The sequence below is a fragment of the Oncorhynchus clarkii genome, chromosome 20, assembly GCF_045791955.1.
Source record: "Oncorhynchus clarkii lewisi isolate Uvic-CL-2024 chromosome 20, UVic_Ocla_1.0, whole genome shotgun sequence".
Taxonomy (NCBI): domain Eukaryota; kingdom Metazoa; phylum Chordata; class Actinopteri; order Salmoniformes; family Salmonidae; genus Oncorhynchus; species Oncorhynchus clarkii.
The window spans coordinates 71417846-71442392 of NC_092166.1; the positions used below are offsets into that span (position 1 = coordinate 71417846).

The following is a 24547-nucleotide window of genomic DNA, read 5'->3' on the forward strand; positions in this document are numbered from 1 at the left end:
CCAAAATGTGAAATAAATGTGACAAGATGTGTCTGGAGTTTGATAAACGTCATAGGCACTTGGATTGGAAGCAGTGCTATGGACAGAAGACATGAAAATAAAGCTCTTTGGCTACGCATACCAGTGGTGGGTTTGGTGTTGAAATACAGAAGCATATCTATGCAGAAAATTACCTCATACTTACGGTAAAGTATGGTGGTGGATCTTCAATGTTATGGCGCTATTTTGCTTCCACTGGTCCTGGGCTCCTTGTTAAGGCATCATGAACTTTACCAAGTACCAGGATATTTTAGCCAAAAACCTGGTTGCCTCTGCCAGGGGGCTGAAACTTGGCTGCAAGTGAATCTTCCAGCAAGACAATAACCCCAAGCACTAATAAAAATCCACAAAGAAATGCTTAATTGACAACAAAATCAACTTGCAATGGCCATCTCAGTCTCCGGACTTGAACCACATTGACAACCTGTGGTTTGAATAGAAGAGGGCAGTCCATAAGGGCAGATGAAGAATATCAAGGATCTGTAAAGATTTTGTATGGAGGAATGGTCTCAGCTCCCTCCCAATGTGTTCTCCAATCTCATGAAACATTTTAGAAAAAGTCTCAGTGTCATTATCCTCACAAGGGGAGGGTGCTGGAGTATTGAAAAGAGGGGTGACAATAATTTTGACCCCTGTCTTTTTTACATTTCATTTATTCATTTTTAAACAAAACATCTTACTCTGAGCAATTGTATTAGTATAAAATATAATTCCCTCTTTTTTGCATACAATATAGCTCAGGATTTGTATTATTTATTTAATAAAGTATTTTTGATAATCTGTATTAATGGTGTCAATAATTATGGACTTGACTGTATATCACATGTGGGGAAAAAAATGGTGAAATGTCTTCTTCAACATTTCGGAATGGCTAAACAAGCAACAGTTATCTGAGGATAGACTAAAACTGTTATTTATTCAGAAAAGGCATTTTTAGTAGATCCATCTTTAAAAAGACTCATGGGAACTCTGAATGCCCCAATTGGCTGGCATGAATGACAAGCGTGTGTTTTTCTGTTGCCATCAACGAACAAGCACATGAACAGATGAATGGTTGGGATGGTTGAAGTACTTATCTGTTCAATGCAAGGCCGTAAATTAAGCTACCTACAGTTGAAGTTGGAAGTTTACATACACCTTAGCCAAATATATTTAAACTCAGTTTTTCACAATTGCTGACATTTAATCCTAGTAAAAATTCCGTCTTAAGTCAGAAAGGATCACCACTTTATTTTAAGAATGTGAAATGTCTGAATAATAGTGGAGAGAATGATTTATTTCAGCTTTTATTTCTTTCATCACATTCTCAGTGGGTCAGAAGTTTACATACACTCAATTAGTATTTGGTAACATTGCCTTTAAATTGTTTAACTTGGATCAAACATTTCAGGTAACCTTCCACAAGCTTCCCACAATAAGTTGGGTGAATTTTGGCCCATTCCTCCTGACAGAGCTGGTGTAACAGAGTCAGGTTTTTAGGCCTCCTTGCTCACACATGCTTTTTCAGTTCTGCCCACAAATTTTCTACAGGATTGAGGTCAGGGCTTTGTGATGGCCACTCCAATACCTTGACTTTGTTGTCCTTAAGCCATTTTGCCACAACTTTGGAAGTATGCTTGGGGTCATTGTCCATTTGGAAGACCCATTTGCGACCAAGCTTTAACTTCCTGACTGATGTCTTGAGATGTTGCGTCAATATATCCACATAATTTTCCTTCCTTATGATGCCATCTATTTTGTGAAGTACACCAGTCCCTCCTGCAGCAAAGCACCCCCACAACATGATGCTGCCACCCCCGTGCTTCACGGTTGGGATGGTGTTCTTTGGCTTGCAAGCATCCCCCTTTTCCCAGCAACCATAACGATGGTCATTATGGCCAAACAGTTCTATTTTTGTTTCATCAGACCAGATGATATTTCTCCAAAAGGTACGATCTTTGTCCCCATGTGCAGTTGCAAACTAGTCTGGCCTTTATGGCTGTTTTGGAGCAGTGGCTTCTTTCTTGCTGAGTGGCCATTCCGGTTATCGTCGATATAGGACTCGTTTTACTGTGGATATAAAGAAGTACATCCACAGGTACACCTCCAATTGACTCAAATGATGTCAATTAGCCTACCAGAAGATTCTAGAGCCATGACATCATTTTCTGGAATTTTCCAAGCTGTTAAAAGGCACAGTCAACTTAGTGTATGTAAACTTCTGACCCACTGGAATTGTGATACAGTAAATTATAAATTAAATAATCTGTCTGTAAACAATTGTTAGAAAAATTACTTGTGTCATGCAAAAAGTAGATGTCCTAACCGACTTGCCAAAACAATAGTTTGTTAACAAGAAATTTGTGGAGTGGTTAAAAAACTAGTTTTAATGACTCCAATTTAAGTGTATGTAAACTTCCGACGTCAACTGTACTTACACAACATACAAGGGCAAGTCAACTCAAAATTGTAGGCCTCAAAGTATGTAGGCCTACAGGGACTCTGAACGACAGTATAAAACGACGAAACCATCAGGTTAGTGGGTGGGGATATTTAAGGCGGTTCTACACAGCATTTTCACCAATCACTGCGGTCAGATTGACGCGTGAGCGACTGTCAACGGGCCAGCTGAGCGCAAAAGAGTGAACAGCGAACTGGGCTAGAAGTTCAGTAGACCAGCACAACCAACGCAACGAAGGAAACTTTGACAGCGGACCCTATTTTATCCAACTTCTAAAGCATTTGTAGGCTAAAGGTTGTGGATTGTAGGCCTACCTTTAGTGAATCGGTGAAAAGGCTGTACAATCCTTGGCAGTGTTCTGAGACTGTACAGCTGCCTACTGCTTCTGAAAGACAACTTGCATCTGAAATGGACTGTGCGTAAAGAGCAGAGAAATTACTTCATCTCGATTTGACTTTCAATATTTTTCATTGTGTATGTTATTTGTTACTTCAAAATTGTTGCGTAATTGGACTGATTCGGACTTTCGGGGAAATTCCATTTGTCACTGAACTTTGCAAAAGAAAACATGACGGCTGATAAGGACAAGAAAAGGTAAAGTAGATTTGTTTAGATTTATTGTTTGGCCTATTTGTTCTTAGATGTATACATTTTATAAGAAACTATCATGTTAAACCTACTATCAACACGTTAAATGCTAGGCCTAGTAAGCGATTTTCCTCGAAATCAATGAGTGACATTTCGCCGAAAAATTGTAGCTCGGAGACCTGTTGCCATTTAACAAATAGCGCGCTGTACTTTATAGGGTATATTATTAGAATAAAATGTTCCTGATAGAAATAAAAAGGCTTCTATCACTTGCTGCATATATGGAACCACAAAAAGTTCTATATATAGAACCATTTATAGGGTTCTTTGATAGCAACCGTAGAGGTTATTCTTCACTAAACCAAAATGGTTCTATATAGAACCTTGCATTGTGCCATTTGTTAATTATACTACTATTAAATTGTAATATTTTGAGCTAAGAATATAATTTTGTATAAACAATTTAATAATGGACAAAATAATACCAGCATAGTTTTTCGATTTTAGAATTTATTGTCTTTATATGCAAACATAGTTTGGAAATATGCACTGATGGCCAGGGAGGCATCTCTGTTTGAATGATGAGCCAGGTTAACACTGGTGACTTCTTTACAACACAATAATAAGACCCGGCGCCAGGATAAAGTTACTAAAGGGGCTCTTGAAGTCGCCGAGATTGCAACATTTTGGGGGTCCTTGCATTGGAATGATATTGAATTCTGCTTATTTCACGCTATACCACAATAAACATATAGTTCAAATGCAGAGACTCCAAGATCATGGAGTGCTTTTGAAGTGACAGGTTGGCACGAAATCTGTAGCCTTTCTCTGCTGCGCTGTATCAGCGTAAAATACTGGCCTTCTAGCAGTCGTAAGGACAAAGATTCAGCAGGAGGCAGGCAGATAAAAGTGCAAATGAGTGTCGGATTTATTTACACAGCGCTGGTGTTTCAAATATGATGGTGATATTTACAAATATATGTACAAACTTCAAAATGTCAGTACTCAAAAGAAAAAGCCTGTTTTAACCAGCATTCAGGAAAAACCTGTTTTAACCAATAAAGCACATGTGGGGTCTACCAGGCTCAGATACAGACTCCTCTTGAGTTACCCAAAAGTGAACTAACTAGAACATCCCCAAAGGGAATGAAATACATTTAGCCGCACCTATTCTTGGCAAGCAGGCCAGGTATATCTATAGATAGCTAAACCGCCGCGTTCACACAACATTAAAAATGACAGAGAAACCAGACACATGTTCTCCAATCAACGACAATGAATAAATTGACAGCAAACTGTTAAATGCAATTAAATAAACCACACGTTATTTATCCACAAGTGTTGCGCAGTTTGTGAGCTCTCCAAACAACTTTTCCACTTGGAGAAGGAGAATGTTATGAGTGTATATTGTATTTAATGAATTGTCAACATTTTCATAACCAAACATTCAAAATAAATGGGTGAATATGCAGGGATTAACAGTAACTTCACTGAGGAATATATATTTCGCAGTGCATTGATAAACATTGACAAACAACTGGAACGCTGATACAAATATCCCGCAGGAATTGTCAGGAGTCAGTGCGCATTAGTGGAGAGAGACGTGTCTACAGCATGTCTTCACGACACACCTGGTCTCCACATTTTAAATGATGCTCAAGTCACGTTCCTAACACATATGCAGTAACCTTAATTAACATTGTCAGGAGATGTTCCCTTCATCTGAAATCACCATGGTTCAGTATTTCTAACCACCCCCCTTAAACGTACACACTCCCTAAACGAATGGACATGTGACAGCCAGGCAGAATGGCACATTCCAAACAAGCACTGGGTACATGATACATATTGACCAACATGGTATGTCCATTTAGTGAATGTAGATTGGCGGAGCAAATAAAGGAACATCATAGAATTTACCCTGAGGCAGATTAACACTTTGCTCAGGCCCCAAACACTGTCCACTAAACTTTTGGCGATACTGGTGCACAAACCTCCCTGCATGGGCCTTTGTTGAAGCAGGTAAAGGAGAATTCTATCCCAAACAATGCACAGTGGACACTATGGTTGTCTCCAGATCCCCCAGCAGTTACACAACTTCCTTGCCACACTCAGGAACATTTTAGAGATGCCGCCATTTTCTCCCAAGCCCGGGTGCTCTCCTGGGTGCTCTCCTTTCCAGACTTAGGAGAGAGCTCGGTCATAATCAATTCAGTGTCAGTCAATGTCAGGATGAAAACCTCACACACCCCATCATAGGGCAGGACACTCCTGCAGAGTGCCCCCTATAGGAACAGCAGAAGAGCAGGAAGGTCACAGTTCGGCCTCCAACATGGAGTCCTCACCAGGACCCAACTGGTAAACTTGATCACGTTATTCACTTAGCCGTCCACAGAGATGACAAACATTTTCCCTGCTTTTTATGGAAATACAAAGGAGTCATACCTAACCACCCCAGTGGCTTTCCAAAGTCCACACACACACACCGTGGCGTGCTCTGTCCATTGTGCTGACAGCTCAGCGGAGATACAGATATTTTTTTTCTGCCAACCTGTTAATCAACTTTTTTGCTATTTTTACATAGGGACATAAAACTAAAACTGAGGTGCCACAAGATTCAACTGAGGGGGCTAAGTCCCCTTTAGGCCCCTTGTGGAACTGGGTATTAATACAATATAATATACTTTGTCCATTAGTTACAGTGAGCAACAAAAATAGGTCTTCTGTTCTCAACCCCCCAATCATACAGTTGAGAGGAGCACAGGTTCTTAAGTGCCTTAATCAAGTGCCCAACCATAGGGGAATGTTTTGATGATGTGAACCCAGCAGCCCTCCAGCTGTCAGATCAATACTGTCATTTTTACCCCAGCGCCCAACCTGGGATTCAAACTGGCCACCTTTCAACCACAGGTTCAACTCCTGCCACAGGTCCATCTCCTTATCCACTGGGCTACCTGCTTGACTGGTACCAGAGGAGAAAAACGAAGCAAAAACATGAGTTAATCTTCAGAAATAATCATGAGTTCATCTGATAAAAGGAAGACAAAATGTTATGCAGTCTTATAATTATTATGATGTAGAAGAGCATTTTACATGCAGGTGTCAGCAGCACCTGAAAGAGAGATCCTCTGCTTCTGATAGTTCTGGGTTACTGCCAGACAGAGCACAACATTAAGAGTAATGAAATGATTAACTAGGCTATTGAATCACCAAGACTTATTATACATAATTTATTATAAATAATCTATACATACAGTTGAAGTTGGAAGTTTACATACACCTTAGCCATATACATTTCAACTCAGTTTTTCACAATTGCTGACATTTAATCCTAGTAAGAATTCCCTGTCTTAGGTCAGTTAGGATCACCACTTTATTTTAAGAATGTGAAATGTCAGAATAGCAGTAGAGAGAATGTTTTATTTCTTTCATCTGACCCAGTGGGCCAGAAGTTTGCATTCACTAAATTAGTATTTGGTTCCATTGCCTTTAAATAGTTTAACTTGGGTCAAACGTTTCAGGTAGACTTCCACAAGATTCCCACAATAAGTTGGGTGAATTTTATCCCATTCCTCCTGACAGAGCTGGTGTAACTTAGTCAGGTTTGTAAGCCTCCTTGCCCGCACATGCTTTTTCAGTTCTGCTTACACATTTTCTATAGGGATTGAGGTCAGGGCTTTGTGATGGCCACTCCAATACCTTGACTTTGTTGTCCTTAAGCCATTTTGCCACAACTTTGGAAGTATGTTTGGGTTCATTGTCCATTTGGAAGACTCATTTGCGACCAAGCTTTAACTTCCTGACTGATTGTCTTGAGATGTTGCTTCAATATATCCACATACTTTTCCTGTCTCACGATGCCATCTATTTTGTGAAGTGCACCAGCCCCTCCTGCAGCAAAGCACCCCCACAACATGATGCTGCCACCCCTGTGCTTCACGGTTGGGATGGTGTTCTTCGGCTTGTGGAGCAGTGGCTTCTTCCTTGCTGAGCGGCCTTTCAGGTTATGTCGATATAGGACTCATTTTACTGTGGATATAGATACTTTTGTACCTGTTTCCTCCAGTATTTTCACAAGGTCCTTTCCTCTTTTTTCTGGGATTGATTTGCACTTTTCGCACCAAAGTACGTTCATCTCTAGGAGACAGAACGCGTCTCCTTCCGGAGCGGTATGACAGTTGCGTGGTCCCATGGTGTTTATACTTACGTACTATTGTTTGTACAGATGAACGTGGTACCTTCAGGCATTTGGAAATTGCTCCGAAGGATGAACCAGACATGTGGAGGTCTACAATACTTTTTCAGGGATCTTGGCTGATTTCTTTTGATTTTCCCATGATGTCAAGTAAAGAGGCACTGAGCTTGAAGGTAGGCCTTGAAATACATCCACAGGTACACTCAAATTATGTCAATTAGCCTACCAGCTGTTTAAAGAATAGTCAACTTAGTGTATGTAAACTTCTGACCCACTGGAATTGTGATACAGTGAATTACAAGTGAAATAATCTGTCTGTAAACAATTGTTGGAAAAATTAATTGTGTCATGCACAAAGTAGATGTCCTAACCGACTTGCCAAAACTGTAGTTTGTTAACAAGACATTTTTGGAGTGGTTGAAAAACGAGTTTTAATGACTCCAACGTATGTGTTTGTAACCTTCAGACTTCAACTGTACCTCCCCTCAGTCAGCAACAGTCTTCTAATGGCTTCATGAAACAGACTAGTCCCCTCAATTGACCCCACACTGAAATATTGAAAAAAAATCAACAGTTGGTTATTTGCACATGTTAGACTGGGTCTGTAGCTCTATTTGGCATATCCCATAATAAAAATAATGTATATTTCAAAGAGTTTGCTTGTAAAGTGGCAAATTAAAGTAGCCTAGCTTTTTCTGTTTAGCTAGCTAGCTAAATTATCTTACAATCGTGCTCAAATTCTAATAACGTTTCAACTTTATTTATCTAGCCTATAATTTATCATATGACTTGGGTTTCATATATTTTAATTAAATAGTCAATGTTGCTTACCTTGATACATTGAAAAATAACATGCTTACTGATAGGCTAACATTAGGCTACTTGCAAGCTGTCATACTGGAATTCTTCTCTGCAGATGCTCTCAAGCTCTGTGAGCTATTATCAGGTCTGTCCAGAGATGTTCAATCAGGTTCAAGTCCGGGCTCTGGCTGGGCCAATCAAGGACATTCAGAGACTTGTCCCGAAGCCACTCCTGCGTTGTCTTGGCTGTGTGCTTAGGGTCGTTGTCTTGTTGGCAGGTGAACCTTCACCCCAGTCTGAGGTTCTGAGTGCTCTGGAGCAGGTTTTCATCAAGGATCTCTCTGTACTTTGCTCAACTTTGCCTCAATTCTGACTAGTCTTCCAGTCACTGCTGCTATAAATATCCCCACAGCATGATGCTGCCACCACCATGCTTCACTGTAGGGATATTGCCAGGTATCCTCCAGACGTGATGCTTGGCATTCAGGTCAGAGAGTTCAATCTTGGTTTCATCAGACCAGAGAATCTTGTTTCTCATGGTCTGAGAGTCTGTAGGTGCCTTTTGGCAAACTCCAAGCGGGCTGTCATGTGCCTTTTACTGAGGAGTGGCTTCCGTCTGGGCGCTCTACCATAAAGGCCTGATTGGTGGAGTGTTGCAGACATGGTTGTCTTTCTGGATGGTTCTCCCATCTCCACAGAGGAACCCTGGAGCTCTATCAGAGTGACCATCGGGTTCTTAGTCACCTCCCTGACCACCTCCCTGACCAAGGCCCTTCTCCCCCGATTGCTCAGTGTCACCTGGCAGCCAGCTCTAGGAAGAGTCTTGGTGGTTCCAAACTTCTTCCATTTAAGAATGATGGAAGCCACTATGTTCTTGGGGACCTTCAATGCTGCAGAAATGTTTTGGTACCCTTCCCAGATCTGTGCCTCGACACAATCCTTGTCTTGGAGCTCTACAGACAATCCATTTGAACTCTGTGCTTGTTTTTTGCTCTGACATGCACTGTCAACTGTGGGACCTTATATAGACAGATATGTGCATTTCCAAATCATGTCCAATCAACTGAATTTACTACAAGTGGATTCCAATCAAATTGTAGAAACATCTCAAGAAAGATCAATGGAAACATGATGAACCTGAGCTCAAGGCCAGCATCCTGGAGTCGCCTCTTCACTGTTGATGTTGAGACTGGTGTTTTGCGGGTACTATTTAATGAAGCTGCCAGTTGAGGACTTGTGAGGCATCTGTTTCTCTAACTAGACACTAATGTACTTGTCCTCTTGCTCAGTTGTGCACCGGGGCCTCCCTCTCCTCGTTCTATTCTGGTTAGAGCCCGTTTGCGCTGTTCTGTGAAGGGAGTAGTACACAGCGTTGTACGAGATCTTCAGTGTCTTGGCAATTTCTAGAATGGAATAGCCTTCATTTCTCAGAACAAGACTAGAATGATGAGTTTCAGAAGAAAGTTATTTGTTTCTGGCCATTTTGAACTTGTCATCGAACCCACAAATGCTGATGCTCCAGATACTGAACTAGTCTAAAGAAGGACAGTTTTTTTGCTTCTATAATCAGAACAAAAGTTTTCAGTTGTGCTAACATAATTGCAAAAGGGTTTTCTAATGATCAATTAGCCTTTTAAAATGATAAACGTGGATTAGCTAACACAACGTCCCATTGGAACACAGGAGTGACGGTTGCTTATATTGGGTCTCTGTACGCCTATGTAGATATTCCATAAAAAATCTGCCGTTTCTAGCTCCAGTGGTCATTTACAACATTAACAATGTCTACACTGTATTTCTGATCAATTGTATGTTAATTTAATGGACGAAAAATGTGCTTTTTTTTCAAAAACAAGGACATTTCTACGTGAACCCAAACTTTTGAATGGTAGTGTATATAACCTTTATTAGTAAAGAGTTCTTTAATCTCATCTGAAGAACCAGAGGGTTCTATATCAAACCACAAATAACCAGTTTTCTAAGAGTGTAACCCTCTAATATAGAAAATGCGCTGTAAGCTACAGTCAGAGACGGTGGGGCGATTTCTTTTTTGACAGGGGTGCAGGATTTTTTGTTGTTGTCTAATTTACATTGCCTTCAGACAGTATTCAAACCCCTTGACTTTTTCCACATTTTGTTGTGCTGCAACCAGAATTTTCACTACAAAGATACAGGCGTCCTTCCTAACTCAGTCGTCGGAGAGGGAGGAAACTGCTCAGGGATTTCACCATGAGGCCAATGGTGACTTTAAAACAGTTACAGAGTGATCGGATAAAAAACATTGTAGTTACTCCACAATACTAACCTAATTGACAGAGTGAAAAGAAGGAAGCCTAAAAATATTCCAAAACATCCATCCTGTTTACAACACACATACTGTAAAAAATGTGGCAAAGCACTTTTTATATGTTTGGGGCAATCCAATGCAGTATTACTGAGTACCACTCTACATATTTGTTAAAAAATGTTACCCCTTTTTTGTGGGGTAATTGTTTAAGTAGCTACTATCTTGTCTCATCGCTACAACTCCCGTACAGGCTCGGGAGAGACAGGTTGAAAGTCATGCGTCCTCCGATACACAACCCAACCAAGCCAACCCGGAAGCCAGCCGCACCAATGTGTCAGAGGAAACACTGTGCACCTGGCAACCTTGGTTAGCACGCACTGCGCCCGGCCTGCCACAGGAGTCGCTGGTGCGCGATGAGACAAGGACATCCCTACCAGCCAAGCCCTCCCTAACCTGGACGACGCTAGGCCAATTGTGCATTGCCCCACAGACCTCCCGGTCACAGCCAGTTACGACAGAGCCTGGGCACAAACCCAGAGTCTCTGGTGGCACAGCTGGTGCTACAGTACAGCACCCTTAACCACTGCGCCACCCGGGAGCACTCTCCATATTTTGAAGTAGTGGTGCATCATATTACGGGTATGCTTGTCATCATTAAGGACTGGGTAGTTTCTCAGGATAAAAAATACATGTAATAGAGATAAGCACAGGCAAACTGCTAGAGGAAAACCTGGTTCAGTCTGCTTTCACCAGACAGGAAAATAACCTTAAACACAAGGCCAAATCTACAATGGAGTTGCTTACCAAGAAGACAGTGAATGTTCCTGAGTGGCCAAGTTACAGTTTTGACTTAAATTAGCTTGAAAATCTATTGCAAGATCTGAAAATGGTTGTCTAGCAATGATCAACAACCAATTTGACAAAGCTTGAAGAATTAAAAAAAAAACATTGGCAAATGTTGCAGCTTTTCTCTTATTGAATTCAACTCTGACATTTTCCTTTTTGCCTCCGTGGATCAATGACCGTTACCTTTTTCTGCCCGTTCCCAAAAGCATTTGGCGACTGGTGTGTAGGCTATTAGGCTCGCGTACAGTTACTTCCTAAAGTTTAGGCTTACACTCTAATGCCAGATAGCCTACAATCATGAAAGAAAAACCTCAATGTAGCCTAGATAGGCTATAAATTGCACAATAATTATAAATTCACGGATTTTTTAAGGTATTGTTTTCTCTTTATACAGCCCATGGATATATCCGCAGGGAATGCGGGTTATGAGTCAACCAATCATCATTAGTAGGCTATGTAGGGCTAATGAAGAGTTAAAAAAACAGAATCTGTTAAACAGACATAGCACACATTATCTGCTTAACAGAACTTCTCAAAGTAATAATAAAGATAGTCTATACAGTAACTAGAGTGGTGAACAGGGAAGGAGAAAGAGAGTGATGAAAGGGAGAGTGAATTTCAGCAGCTGTAGCCTACTTCATCTATAAGGAAGGTTTTCAGAAGGCATGACACCTGTAACTTTGACTTTAATCTCAGACCTCAGAGCAAAACTAAATATTGACCTTGTGACCATTTTATATTCAGAAAATGGACTAAAACATTCTGGGAACCACAAAGATTGCCACATACATGTACAGTACTACTGTGTAGTATGTATGTATTGAGTGTTGCCTGATGGTGAGCCTGTAGTTCTGGTTTACAGTACACAGAGCCCACAGCGTACTGTACTTCAGCCTACAGCAAAAAAATACATGGCGATAACTGTTCCCGAGTGGTGGTGACTTGTGAAGTCGTGTTTGTTTCACTTATTAACTTATTTACTGGTATCAGTTTTCACTGCCCACAGCTTAGTAATGGTCTATCCCATGTGCGAGCCAAATCATGAAAAATATATTTAACATCTTCTAATTCTTAGCTCCTTAGCTCTCCCCCGGCTCCCTAGGAGAAGACAGTGGATTTGTGCGTCCTTTAGTTCTGGAGCGTTTTCTGTATTGTTTGAGTAAAAGGGTTAGATAGAGACACCATATCCTCATGAGGAGAGCAGTGTGAGAGAGTCTAGTAATGAGATGAGCGCCTCTCAGTCTGCGCCAGCCTCGTGACTGCACTGAAGAGCTTTCTCAAATACACACTATCAGATCAACCCCAAACATCCAGAACATAAACAAGACAGGTATTAAGAATCGAACAAGGACACTAAATCTTTATGATCAGGAAATCATGGACTGGAGGGGCTGTAGAGAATGAAGTGACATTTCCTTTGGGCAGAGAAGGGTTTCCCATTAGACATAACAACTTATTCAACACAAGAGACATGTCGGCGGCCATCTTAGAGAAGACTACCAGATCACTGGTTCAATGAGGTTAGAGATGAAAAAGAGAAAGCCCCAAGGGTGGGAGGGTGTGTCTGTGTGTGTGTGTGTGTGTGTGTGTGTGTGTGTGTGTGTGTGTGTATTAGGCCTTGCCATTTATTGCATGTTTAAATAACTAGTCTTTATGGCATTGTCAATGGGGTGAATCATTGCTTCTGGCCTGGCTTGTACAGCAATGTTTATTTCAGCGGTGATATTGCATACTTAGTTTTATAGACCATGTGTTATTGTGAAAGGATCCACTTATGGGATTATTTGATGTGTTTATTTACTTACTGTTCTCATATGGCTATACAATAACAATGTACAAGCTGCATGACAAATGTAAGTATCCACTTTTTCCCCCCATTCATTTATCATATGTTTCATAAGTAAAGGATCTGTCTATTCCCATGTTTTTCACGTACTGTCACCACAACATTTATTCTCATAGCTAACACTGTGAACTGATAAAGCATTCTGGCTTTCTACACCAGTCACTTAGTGCTGGTCTGTTTTGGTTTGTGGCTTTCGTGAGGTTATATCACCTTTATTATGGGGTTCTCTCTCTCTCTCTCTCTCTCTCTCTCTCTCTGTCTCTCTGTCTCTCTGTCTCTCTCTGTCGCTCTGTCTCTCTGTCTCTGTGTGTGTGTGTGTGTGTGTGGCTTGTTCTGTGATGGGTCCTCTAAAGGAGCCAGTAGCCTGTTAGGGAGTAGAAAGGCCCTGCTTTGGCCAAAGCCCCTGTCAACTCAGCTATTCAGTCCATTGGCCTGTGCAGACAGAGCTGGCACTGTGCCCACTGCCTTGCCACAGCGCTATCCTAACATTACCCAAACATTGACATACCCCACTTTTCCTCTAGGCCATGATTACAGATTGGCCATGGTATGAAGAGAGATTAACCAAATTCACACCGAGAGACATAAACTAAATTCACACTGCGAGACAGTATGTGGTTGCTGGTCCCACACCTCTGGAAGGTCTGTGTCTGTCTTACCTAAATTTTTCTGGGATCCTTTTCAAAGTAGTGGATCGAATGGGGCCTTGTAGTGGTTTAGTTCTTTCCATCAGTATTGAATATGACTTGACATTGAGTAGATGCCTGACTGGCGTTGAGCAGAGAAAAGAGAAGAGAGCCTAGAGAGGGCCAGGCAGTGTTATACATGTTGTGTCAGGTAAGTGCCCCTAGGAGACTTGGCCCTAAAGATTTTTGCTCTCTAATCCAGAACTTTACTGATGCACAGACACACAGACACACAGACACACACACACATAAACACACACACACACACACACACACACACACACAGAAACACAGAAACACACACACAGAAACACACACACACACAGAAACACAGAAACACACACACAGAAACACACACACACACAGAAACACACACACACACACACACACACACACACACACACACACACACACACACACACACACACACACACACACACACACACACACACACACACACACACACACACACACACACACATACACATACACTGTTCAAGCCAAGCAAAGTGCAGGCCTTATACTCTCCAAGATAATGAGTAAGGTCTCAGTTTGGTTTCTCTTTCACAGTCATTTGATGGAGCTTTAAATGGCAGGCTAGTGGCACAAAAACTACCTCTGTGTAAGACCACTGTGCTTGTGTGAGGTTTTAGGGCTCTTTTAGGGTTTAATGTGAGGGTTTTAAAGAGATAGAGAGGGAAACAGTATTTCCCAGCTGTATGGTGTCTCTAAACTGAAACCTGCCGTTTATTGTGACAAGGTCTCAGGAGGGGTCGGGAACGCAGGCTTCTGAAATCCCAGCCCCAACCCCGCTGGAGAAACAGCATGGGGGAGGGGCTGAATTCTTGGTATTCTCCATATCCCTGTCTTCTTCCCCCCACTCTCCATTTAACTTCATCTGCGTATCTGCAAGTTGTTGTTGTAAACCTTCTTCAGTAAACTGTCAACTGGTCCTTCCAGCCCCCAGCTTCCTCTTCCTCCAGCCAGCTTTACCGCAATGCACTTGCTCACGTCAGCTGGCCCCAGTCCAGCCCTCAGTCCCAGGCCCATTCCCGTCAATACCCCCTTTTTACTGGAGATATTAGTATGTCTGTATAGAACTTTATCCACTAAGCCCCTATGTCTTTGAAGCTATGATTCATAAGGTTTTTATACACATCTTGGGCCCTTATGACACACTATTGTATTGAGCTGATGGTACTCATATAGGATAGGCAGCTCTCTTTGGCCCAGACTGCAAGCCTGTGTCTGCCCATATAGTTGTGGCTTGGAAGTTACTATTAGAATGTGCCAAAACAAGCAGTGCGACTTGGCAGGGTCGTGTTTCGGAGGATGCATGGCGCTCGACCTTCGCCTCTCCCGAGTTCGTAGGGGAGTTGCAGCGATGAGACAAGACTAATTACCAATTGGATATCACGAAATTAGGGAGTTTAAGAGATAAAAGTACAAAAAATACAAACACATAAAATAAATGTGTGCCAAAACATTTAAAAAAAAACATTTTAATCCACTGTCCACATGCTGGACAGCAACTCAACTGCATAAATTCTAACGTGTGTGGCATAGTAGTTCATCAACCAACGTCATTCGAAATTAGTCATTTTGCATTGGAGGTAGGCAGGGAGACACTGCGACAGTAAAAGCATGGATCAGAGGTGCATTTCCTTCTTACTAAATCCTAATCTTGAGATTATACTTAAATCACATCATTTTCAGCTGTTATCTGATAAAACAGTGGAGAAAGATGAAAGGCGATGAAACAACTCTAGCCACTCCCTCCTTCCCTCACTCTCACTTAAATCATTATTCTGCCAAGGCAGCGGTTGCCTAGTTTGTATGCAGTGGCAGAGCGGCACTGGGCAACTGTGGTCCGCCACCTGTGTTTTTGAATATTAGCCCATCACAGTCAGCAAATCACAGAAGAATGTTTATCCTCCAGAAAAATGTGCCTGTGGCCGCTATGCAGGTGGTCTTGCCTGTTAAGATGTCAAATATTTGTTGACAATCTCACTAAGATGTTGAAGTGGCACGAGGGGAGAATGATGGACAGATGTGTGGTGTGGCACATCAAGTTATGAACATGAAGATGTGGGTGGCCGTTATGGCGTGGGAAGGGGGAGCAGGGGGCAGCCATCGTCAGAACGGACTGGGCGTGATCCCATCATGCCTTTCAGTGAGTGTATCAGATGGATCAGCCATCTCCTCTTATCTCCCTTCCCCTGATTGAGAGCAGCTCGTTGGGCTGCGCTGCACTTGGTTGGGCTGGCGGCTGGTGGCTAGCTGGCGGGCGCTGTTTGTTTGACTGTGTGCAGGAACACTATGTTCCAGAGGATCAGAGATTAGCCCGGGCCGTATTGTTCGCTGTTTGTGTTTAGCAAGACGCCACTACCACAGGAAGACAGACTGTAAGCATGGAAGGTGTGTGTGTGTGTGTGTGTGTGTGTGTGTGTGTGTGTGTGTGTGTGTGTGTGTGTGTGTGTGTGTGTGTGTGTGTGTGTGTGTGTGTGTGTGTGTGTGTGTGTGTGTGTGTGTGTGTGTGTGTGTGTGTGTGTGTGTGTGTGTGTGGGAGGGAGGGAGGGAGGCGTATGGTCTGTTCGAATTATGTGACCTGAAACCACCTTTATCGACATTACATTTTATATTGAATACAGATGGCGAAAATGGAAGCCGTGTGAGTAACCTTCTTTTGGTGCTTAAAATACAAATCTGGCCCCTTAGGAAGAGCTAACTCTAATGGTGTTTCTGTTGTACTCCAGGCACAACAAATAGTGCATGAAAATACCAAATATTAAACAAAACCTGTACAGGCGAGAGGAATGTAGCTAGTGCATAGGTGTTTAATGATAAATTCTTTGCTACTTATGTAAGCTGGAGAGACGGAGAGGGAGGGCTGGAGAAGAGAGAGAGAGTGACAATGATTCCTGAAGAGAGCAATACTTTGTTTTGGTCCCTCATCACGGAGATATTTTTTTTGTATGTAGGTGTTGATTTAAATTGTTGGGAGAAATGTTGAGATGTTTTTTATTATTTTTGTTTCTGTTATGCAATGATACTAGCTAATAGCCCCAACTGTTCATAAGCTATAGCCAAATTCAGATGAAGAAAACCGAAACCGCCCTGTTTGTCACTACTGCTAAATGGCGCACATCGGAGGTTACTCATGAGCGGAGGACCTCAAGCGAAGGATGAAGGCAAGATAACAGAAATTATGTATTATTAAACAACATTATGCCAAGCTAGTGTATAGATGCTACATGAAAACTTGTTTGCTACTTATATAAGAGGGGGATGGAGAGAGGGAGGGCTGGTGAAGAGAGAGAGTGATTCCTGAAGAGAGCAAAACTTTGTTTTAGTCACTAATGAAAGGTCATAGTCCAATCACGTATCTTCTTTGTGGATTTTGGACGAAACATATCTAGAATGTCCCTGTAGCGTCCCTGTAACTTCCCTGTAATGTTTGTGTAGTGTCCCGGTAACGTCCCTGTAACGTCCCGGTAGCGTCCCTGTAGCGTCCCTGTAACGTCCCTGTAATGTCCCTGTAGCGTCCCTGTAACGTCCCGCTAGCGTCCATGTAGCGTTCATGTAACGTCCCTGTAGCGTCCCAGTAGCGTTCCGCTAGCGTCCCTGTAGCGTCCCTGTAACGTCCCTGTAGTGTCCCTGTAACGTCTCTGAAGCGTCCCTGTAACTTCCCTTTTAGCGTCCCTGGAGCGTCCCTTTTACCGTCCCTATAGCGTCCTTGTAACGTCCCTTTTAGCGTCCCTGTAGCGTCCCTGTAACGTCCCTGTAACGTCCCTGTAACGTCCCTTTTAACGTCCCTGTAGCGTCCCTGTAGCATCCCTTTTAGCATCCCTGTAACGTCCCTGTAGCGTCCCTGTAGCGTCCCTCTAGCGTCCCTTTTAGCATCCCTATAGCGTCCCTGTAACGTCCCTTTTAGCGTCCCTGTAGCATTCCTGTAGCGTCCCTTTTAGCGTCCCTGTAACGTCCCTTTTAGCGTCCCTGTAGCGTTCCTGTAGCGTCCCTGTAACTTCCCTGTAGAGTCCCTGTAACATCCCTATAGCGTCCCTGTAACTTCCCTGTAGCGTCCCTGTAACATCCCTATAGCGTCCCTGTAACTTCACTCTAGCGTGCCTGTAACTTCCCTGTAGCGTCCCTGTAACTTCCCTATAGCGTCCCTGTAGCTTCCCTGTAGCGTCCCTGTAACTTCCCTCTAGCGTCCCTGTAACTTCCCTGTAGCGTCCCTGTAACTTCACTATAGCGTCCCTGTAACTTCCCTATAGCGTCCCTGTAACTTCCCTGTAGCGTCCCTATAGCGTCCCTGTAACTTCCCTGTAGCGTCCCTGTAACTTCCCTGTAGCGTCCCTATAGCGTCCCTGTAACTTCCCTGTAGCGTCCCTGTAACTCCCCTATAGCGTCCCTGTAACTTCCCTGTAGCGTCCCTGTAACTTCCCTCTAGCGTTCCTGTAACTTCCCTCTAGCGTCCCTGTAACTTCCCTGTAGCGTCCCTGTAACTTCCCTAAAGCGTCCCTGTAACTTCCCTATAGCGTCCCTGTAACCTCCCTGTAGCGTCCCTGTAACTTCCCTGTAGCGTCCCTGTAACTTCCCTGTAGCGTCCCTGTAACGTCCCTGTAACTTCCCTGTAGCGTCCCTGTAACTTCCCTGTAGCGTCCCTGTAACTTCCCTATAGCGTCCCTGTAACTTCCCTGTAGCGTCCCTGTAACTTCCCTAAAGCGTCCCTGTAACTTCCCTATAGCGTCCCTGTAACTTCCCTGTAGCGTCCCTGTAACTTCCCTGTAGCGTCCCTGTAACTTCCCTGTAGCGTACCTATAGCGTCCCTGTAACTTCCCTGTAGCGTCCCTGTAACTTCCCTGTAGCGTCCCTGTAACTTCCCTGTAGCGTCCCTGTAGCGTCCCTATAGCATCCCTGTAACTTCCCTGTAGCGTCCCTGTAACGTCCCTATAGCGTCCCTGTAACTTCCCTGTAGCGTCCCTGTAACTTCCCTGTAGCGTCCCTGTAACGTCCCTGTAACTTCCCTGTAGCGTCCCTGTAACGTCCCTATAGCGTCCCTGTAACGTCCCTGTAACTTCCCTGTAGCGTCCCTGTAACTTCCCTGTAACGTCCCTGTAACTTCCCTGTAGCGTCCCTGTAACGTCCCTATAGCGTCCCTGTAACTTCCCTGTAGCGTCCCTGTAACGTCCATGTAATGTCCCTGTAGTGGCTTGTATCTAGCCACCTGGTTCTCTACCACCCCTGTCCTACTTCACAGACTGCCCATACCTTGTAGGTCCTTCAGGGCAGTTCTGGAGTGTATGTATATTTTGTGTTTCCTAAGCATTAGTTTGTTATGACATTAACCTTCTGACAGAAAAGGAGACGTGGGGAGGGATGAATGACACAACAGAAAAAAGTTAGGTTGGAGTGCTAGGTTAGGTATGTTGAAGCAATGTCTTTGACTGACATGTTAATCAAAAACAGGAAAAAGTGGAGGTGTGGCAGCCTCATTATTTTAACGTAGGCTGTCACTCACAGTGTCAATGGGGGCGTTTTTTGATATAGGTATTGGTTTAAATAGGAGGTAAAGCAAGGCCCCTGAGGTTTTTCTGCAGAGCAAATTCTCCAGTGTCTATACGGGCCCACACTTTTCAGTGTTAAATTAACTCACTGTTAAGTGTTTAGCCTTATTTGCATATTTCTAAGAGTGCCTTGCCTTTTGAATTAATTATAGAATTACCACCCATGACTGTATTTGTTAATGAAAGAGACATGGTTGTTGTGTTCATAGATTTTTTTGTCCTCTGGCCATCACCAAGTGAGATCCTAAGTGAATATGTTATCATTCAAATAGAATTCTTTAGCACAATATAACACATTTCAGAAGGCGTTATTTTGAGGGCCTAGTTTTACCATAATACAGTGGCCTGAAACTCATGGTTTACAGGCAAAATCAGGCCTGCCAGTCACATTAATCCGGCTTGCAAAGGGATGTGTAATTCCTATTGGAATCCAGCCGGAACGGGGATAGGAGCATGTCAAATCTGGTGTCAAGTGCAAGCTAAGAGTCTATATTTTTGAAATAAATTAAGGCATACACTATATAAATTATTCAACAATTTTCTAACCTAAATATTGGAATAGGCAAAGGTTGCAAAAGGGCTTTTAACAGAATAATGTAGGCATAAAGTTCCCTGCCAACTAATATCAACACTTATATTTCGTTTTAGAGAAACGATTTGCCTTGTGTAAGTTTAAGAATCCTGTCCCTTTGAGATCTTTAAGATATTTTCTAATTTATGTCTCTCATGAGGAGGGAAGATAAGGAAAGATCACAGAAGTAACAAGTAAAGGTAGAACTACCAATTAGTTATAGTGATGTAAAATAAACCAGTTGTCTGGTTTGTTAAACTTTGAAAGCTATGTTTTTTGTTTGGCATACATTTTAAAGTGGAAAATTTCGGAGTCTCAGCGCAATTCCCTTACAGTGGAATTCCCTTACAGTGGAATTGCCTTACAGTGGAATTCCCTTACAGTGGAATTGCCTTACAGTGGAATTGCCCATAACTCAAAAAAGGTTGATGGAAAAGAAAGAATTCCCAAAGAAAATGAGGGGAAATGGATATTGCTACTCCCAAGTGTATTTGTTGCCTAGACGTTTACCAACAGAATGTGTGAACCAGACTGGTCCTCATTAGGTAACACCCCTACTGGCTGAGGATCACTCTGGTACTAGGCAATCTCATGACTCTGGAGCAACAGTGCACTGAGTTCAACATGCTTATATGTGTAGGATCTTAATTTGATCTCCCTTTGCAGGAGAATGTTCCTGCAATGCAGGAAATGTAGAACATGTAGTGTATTTGAGGTTCAAAAAGGGATTCTGAAGTTTATCATTTCAACTTTGAAATTTCAGACTTGATTTTCCCTCACGAAAATGCATCAACCCCTACAAAAATGTCCATGAATTATAATCCCCATACTAATGAACGTTTCCTCTTGCTGCAGGATTATTTTTTCTGCTGTAGCAAACTGGCTCAAATTAAGATCCTACATACTACTGTATATCACACTCTTGTATCACATTAAACTCTTACAAAGTTCAACACTCTGCACTTCATAGCTCTTCAATCATAGCTACATCTCAAAATGTCAGACTTGTTCTGCCTTTTTTAATCCCCCTTAACAATGTGCCTGGGCCCCTGGGGCCTTGTGACTTGCCACAGCTAAGAGTTTAAGTAACATCAGCGTTAATGTCAGGTGATGTAGAGAACAGTAGAGAATGTCAGGTATGCATTCTCTGCCAAGGGGCCCTGAATTTATCAGAATACATGCTGGGTCGTTCCATGTCATTTCTGCAAGCCATAACACCCACCATCTCAGATTGTTCTGAAACCATTTCTGTCGTTTGAAATAAATGAGATTAGCATTCATGCAACATTATTTTGTTAAAAGCTAATTAATTGCCCCAAAGATTCTGGCCCCTAGATGGTGCTTTTCCCTTCAATGTTAAAAGGTTAGTTCAACCAAATACAAATGTACATATTGGTTTCCTTACCCTGTAAGCAGTTTATGGATAAGGTATGAGAGCACCCCCATGCTTTGGTGTTGTTTACCTGGTCACTTTTTTTGTAACTTTGTTTAATTTGTGGCACAAATCCAATGCAAATCAATGGTACCTACAGTGCATTCGAAAAGTATTCAGACCCCTTTATTTTCCCCCAAAATGTTAACGTTACAGCCTTATTCTAAAATGTATTCAATTGTATCCCCCCCCTCATTAATCTACACAAAATACTCCATAATGACAAGGCAAAAACAGTTTTAATTTTTTTTTAAACAACAACTGAAATATGAAATTTACTTAAGTATTCAGACACTTAACTCAGTACTTTGTTGAAGCACCTTTGGCAGTGATCATAGATCATAGTGATCATGGCACACCTGTATTTGGGGAGTTTCTCACATTCTTCTCTGCAGATCCTCTCAAGCTCTGTCAGATTAGATGGGGAGCGTCAATGCACAGCTATTTTCAGGTCTCTCCAGAGATGTTCAATCGGGTTCAAGTCCGGGTTCTGGCTGGGCCACTCAAGAACAACCAGAGACTTGTCCCAAAGCCACACCTGCGTTGTCTTGGCTGTGTGCTTAGGGTTGTTGTCCTGTTGGAAGGTGAACCTTCGCCCCAGTCTGAGGTCCTGAGTGCTCAGAGCAGGTTTTCATCAAGGATCTCTCTGTGCTTTGCTCTGTTCATCTTTCCCTCGATCCTGACTAGTCTCCCAGTCCCTGCCGCTGAAAGACATCCCCATAGCATGATGCTGCCACCACCATGCTTCACCGTACAGATGGTGCCAGGTTTCCTCCAGATGTGATGCTTGCCATTCAGGCCAAAGAGTTCAATCTTGGTTTCATCAGACCAGAGAATCTTGTTTCTCATGGTCTGAGAGTCCATTAGGTACCTGTTGGCAAACTCCAAGCGGGCTGTCATGTGCCTTTTACTGAGGAGTGGCTTCCATCTGGCCACTCTACCATAAAGGCCTTATTGGTGGAGTGCTGCAGAGATGGTTGTCCTTCTGGAAGGTTCTCCCATCTCCACAGAGGACCTCTGGAGCTCTATCAGAGTGACCATCAGGTTTTTGGTCACCTCCCTGACCAAGGCCCTTCAGCTCCGATTCCTCAGTTTGACCAGGTGTCCAGCTCTAGGAAGAGTCTTGGTGGTTCCTAACTTTTTCCATTTAAGAATGATGGAGGCCACTGTGTTCTTGGGAACCTTCAATGCTGCAGAATTTTTTTTTGGTACCCTTCCCCAGATCTGTGCCTCGACACAATCCTGTCTCGGAGCTCTATGGACAATTCCTTCAACCTCTTGGCTTGGTTTTTGTTCTGACATGCAATGTCACCTTCGGGACCTTATATACAGTTGAAGTCAGAAGTTTACATACACTTTGGTTGGAGTCATTAAAACTAATTTTTCAACCCCTCCACAAATTTCTTGTTAACAAACTATAAGTTTATGGATAAGTTTTGGCAAGTCGATTAAGACATCTACTTTGTGCATGACACAAGTAATTTTTCCAACAATTGTTTACAGACAGATTATTTCACTTATTCACTGTATCACAATTCCAGTGGGTCAGAAGTTTACATACACAAAGTTGATTGTGCCTTTAAACAGCTTGGAAAATTCCAGAAAATTATGCAATGTCTTTAGAAGCATCTAATTTACATCATTTGAGTCAATTGGAGGTGTACCTGTGGATGTATTTCAAGCCCTACCTTCAAACTCTGTGCCTCTTTGCTTGACATCATGGGAAAATCTAAAGAAATCAGCAAAGAAAATTGTAGACCTCCACAAGTCTGGTTCATCCTTGGGAGCAATTTCCAAACTCCCGAAGGTACCATGTTTATCTGTACAAACAATAGTACACAAGTATAAACACCATGGGACCACACAGCTGTCATATCACTCAAGAAGGAGACGTGTTCTGTCTCCTAGAGATGAAGAGTGCAAATCAATCCCAGAACAACAGCAAAGGACCTTTTTTTTAACCTTTATTTAACTAGGCAAGTCAGTTAGAAACAAATTCTTATTTTCAATGACAGCCCAGGAACAGTGGGTTAACTGCCTTGTTCAGGGGTAGAATGACAGATTTGTACCATGTCAGCTTGGGGATTCAAACTTGCAACTTTTCGGTTACTAGTCCAACGCTCTAACCACTAGGCTACCCTGCCATGAAGATGCTAGAGGAAACAGGTATAAAAGTATCTATATCCACAGTAAAACGAGTCCTATATCGACATAACCTGAAAGGTCGCTCAGCAAGGAAGAAGCCACTGCTCCAAAACCGACTTTAAAAAAGCCAGACTACGGTTTGCAACTGCACATGGGGACGAAGATTGTACTTTTTGGAGAAATTTCCTCTGGTCTGAGGAAACAAAAATAGAACTGTTTGGCCATAATGACCATCGTTATGTTTGGAAGACAAGGGGGAGGCTTGCAAGCCGAAGAACACCATCCCAACCGTGAAGCATGGTGGTGACAGCATCATCCTGTATGGGTGCTTTGCTGTAGGAGGGACTGGTGCACTTCACAAAATAGATGGCAAGGGAAATTATGTGGATATATGGAAGCAACATCTCAAGACATCAGTCAGAAAGTTAAAGCTTGGTCGCAAATGGGTCTTCCAAATGGACAATGACCCCAAGCAAACTTCCAAAGTTGTGGCAAAATGGTTTAAGTACAACAAAGTCAAGGTATTGGAGTGGCCGTTACAAAGCCCTGACCTCAATCCTTTAGAAAATGTGTGGGCAGAACTGAAAAAGCATGTGTGAGCAAGGAGGCCTACAAACCTGACTCAGTTACACCAGCTCTGTCAGGAGGAATGGGCCAAAATTCATAAAATCTGGAATAAATCATTCTCTCTACTATTATTCTGACATTTCAAATTCTTAAAATAAAGTGGTGATCCTAACTGACCTAAAACAGGGAATTGTTACTCGGATTAAATGTCAAGAATTGTGAAAAACTGAGTTTAAATGTACTTGGCTAAGGTGTATGTAAATTTCCGACTTCAACTGTAGACAGGTGTGCGCCTTTCCAAATCATGTCCAATCCATTGAATTTACAACAGGTGGACTCCAATCAAGTTGTTGAAACATCTCAAGGATGATCAATATAAACAGGATGCACCTGAGCTCAATTTAGAGTCTCATAGCAAAGGGTCTGAATACTTATGTAAATTAGATATTTTATTGTTATGTATTAAATAAAAGTCCGTGGGTGGTTTTTGACCATCTCGTTAGATTCCTCATGTCTCTCATTGTTAGAAAAAAG

The 24547-nt window shown here is 42.5% G+C and overlaps 1 protein-coding gene across 2 annotated transcripts in view; it reads left to right on the forward strand.

Annotated features, from left to right (window-relative positions):
• Positions 1–2597: 2597 nt before the first annotated feature.
• The window catches only part of LOC139376859 (endothelial PAS domain-containing protein 1-like), a 131851-nt gene continuing 109901 nt past the window's right edge, over positions 2598–24547 (forward strand). The window contains exon 1 of one of the 2 annotated variants that reach the window (XM_071119822.1): positions 2598–3073. In XM_071119822.1, coding sequence (XP_070975923.1) covers positions 3048–3073 — 26 coding nt within the window. In that variant the 5' untranslated portion in view covers positions 2598–3047. The remainder of the gene's footprint in view (positions 3074–24547) is intronic. The other variant, XM_071119823.1, reaches the window with a different exon arrangement.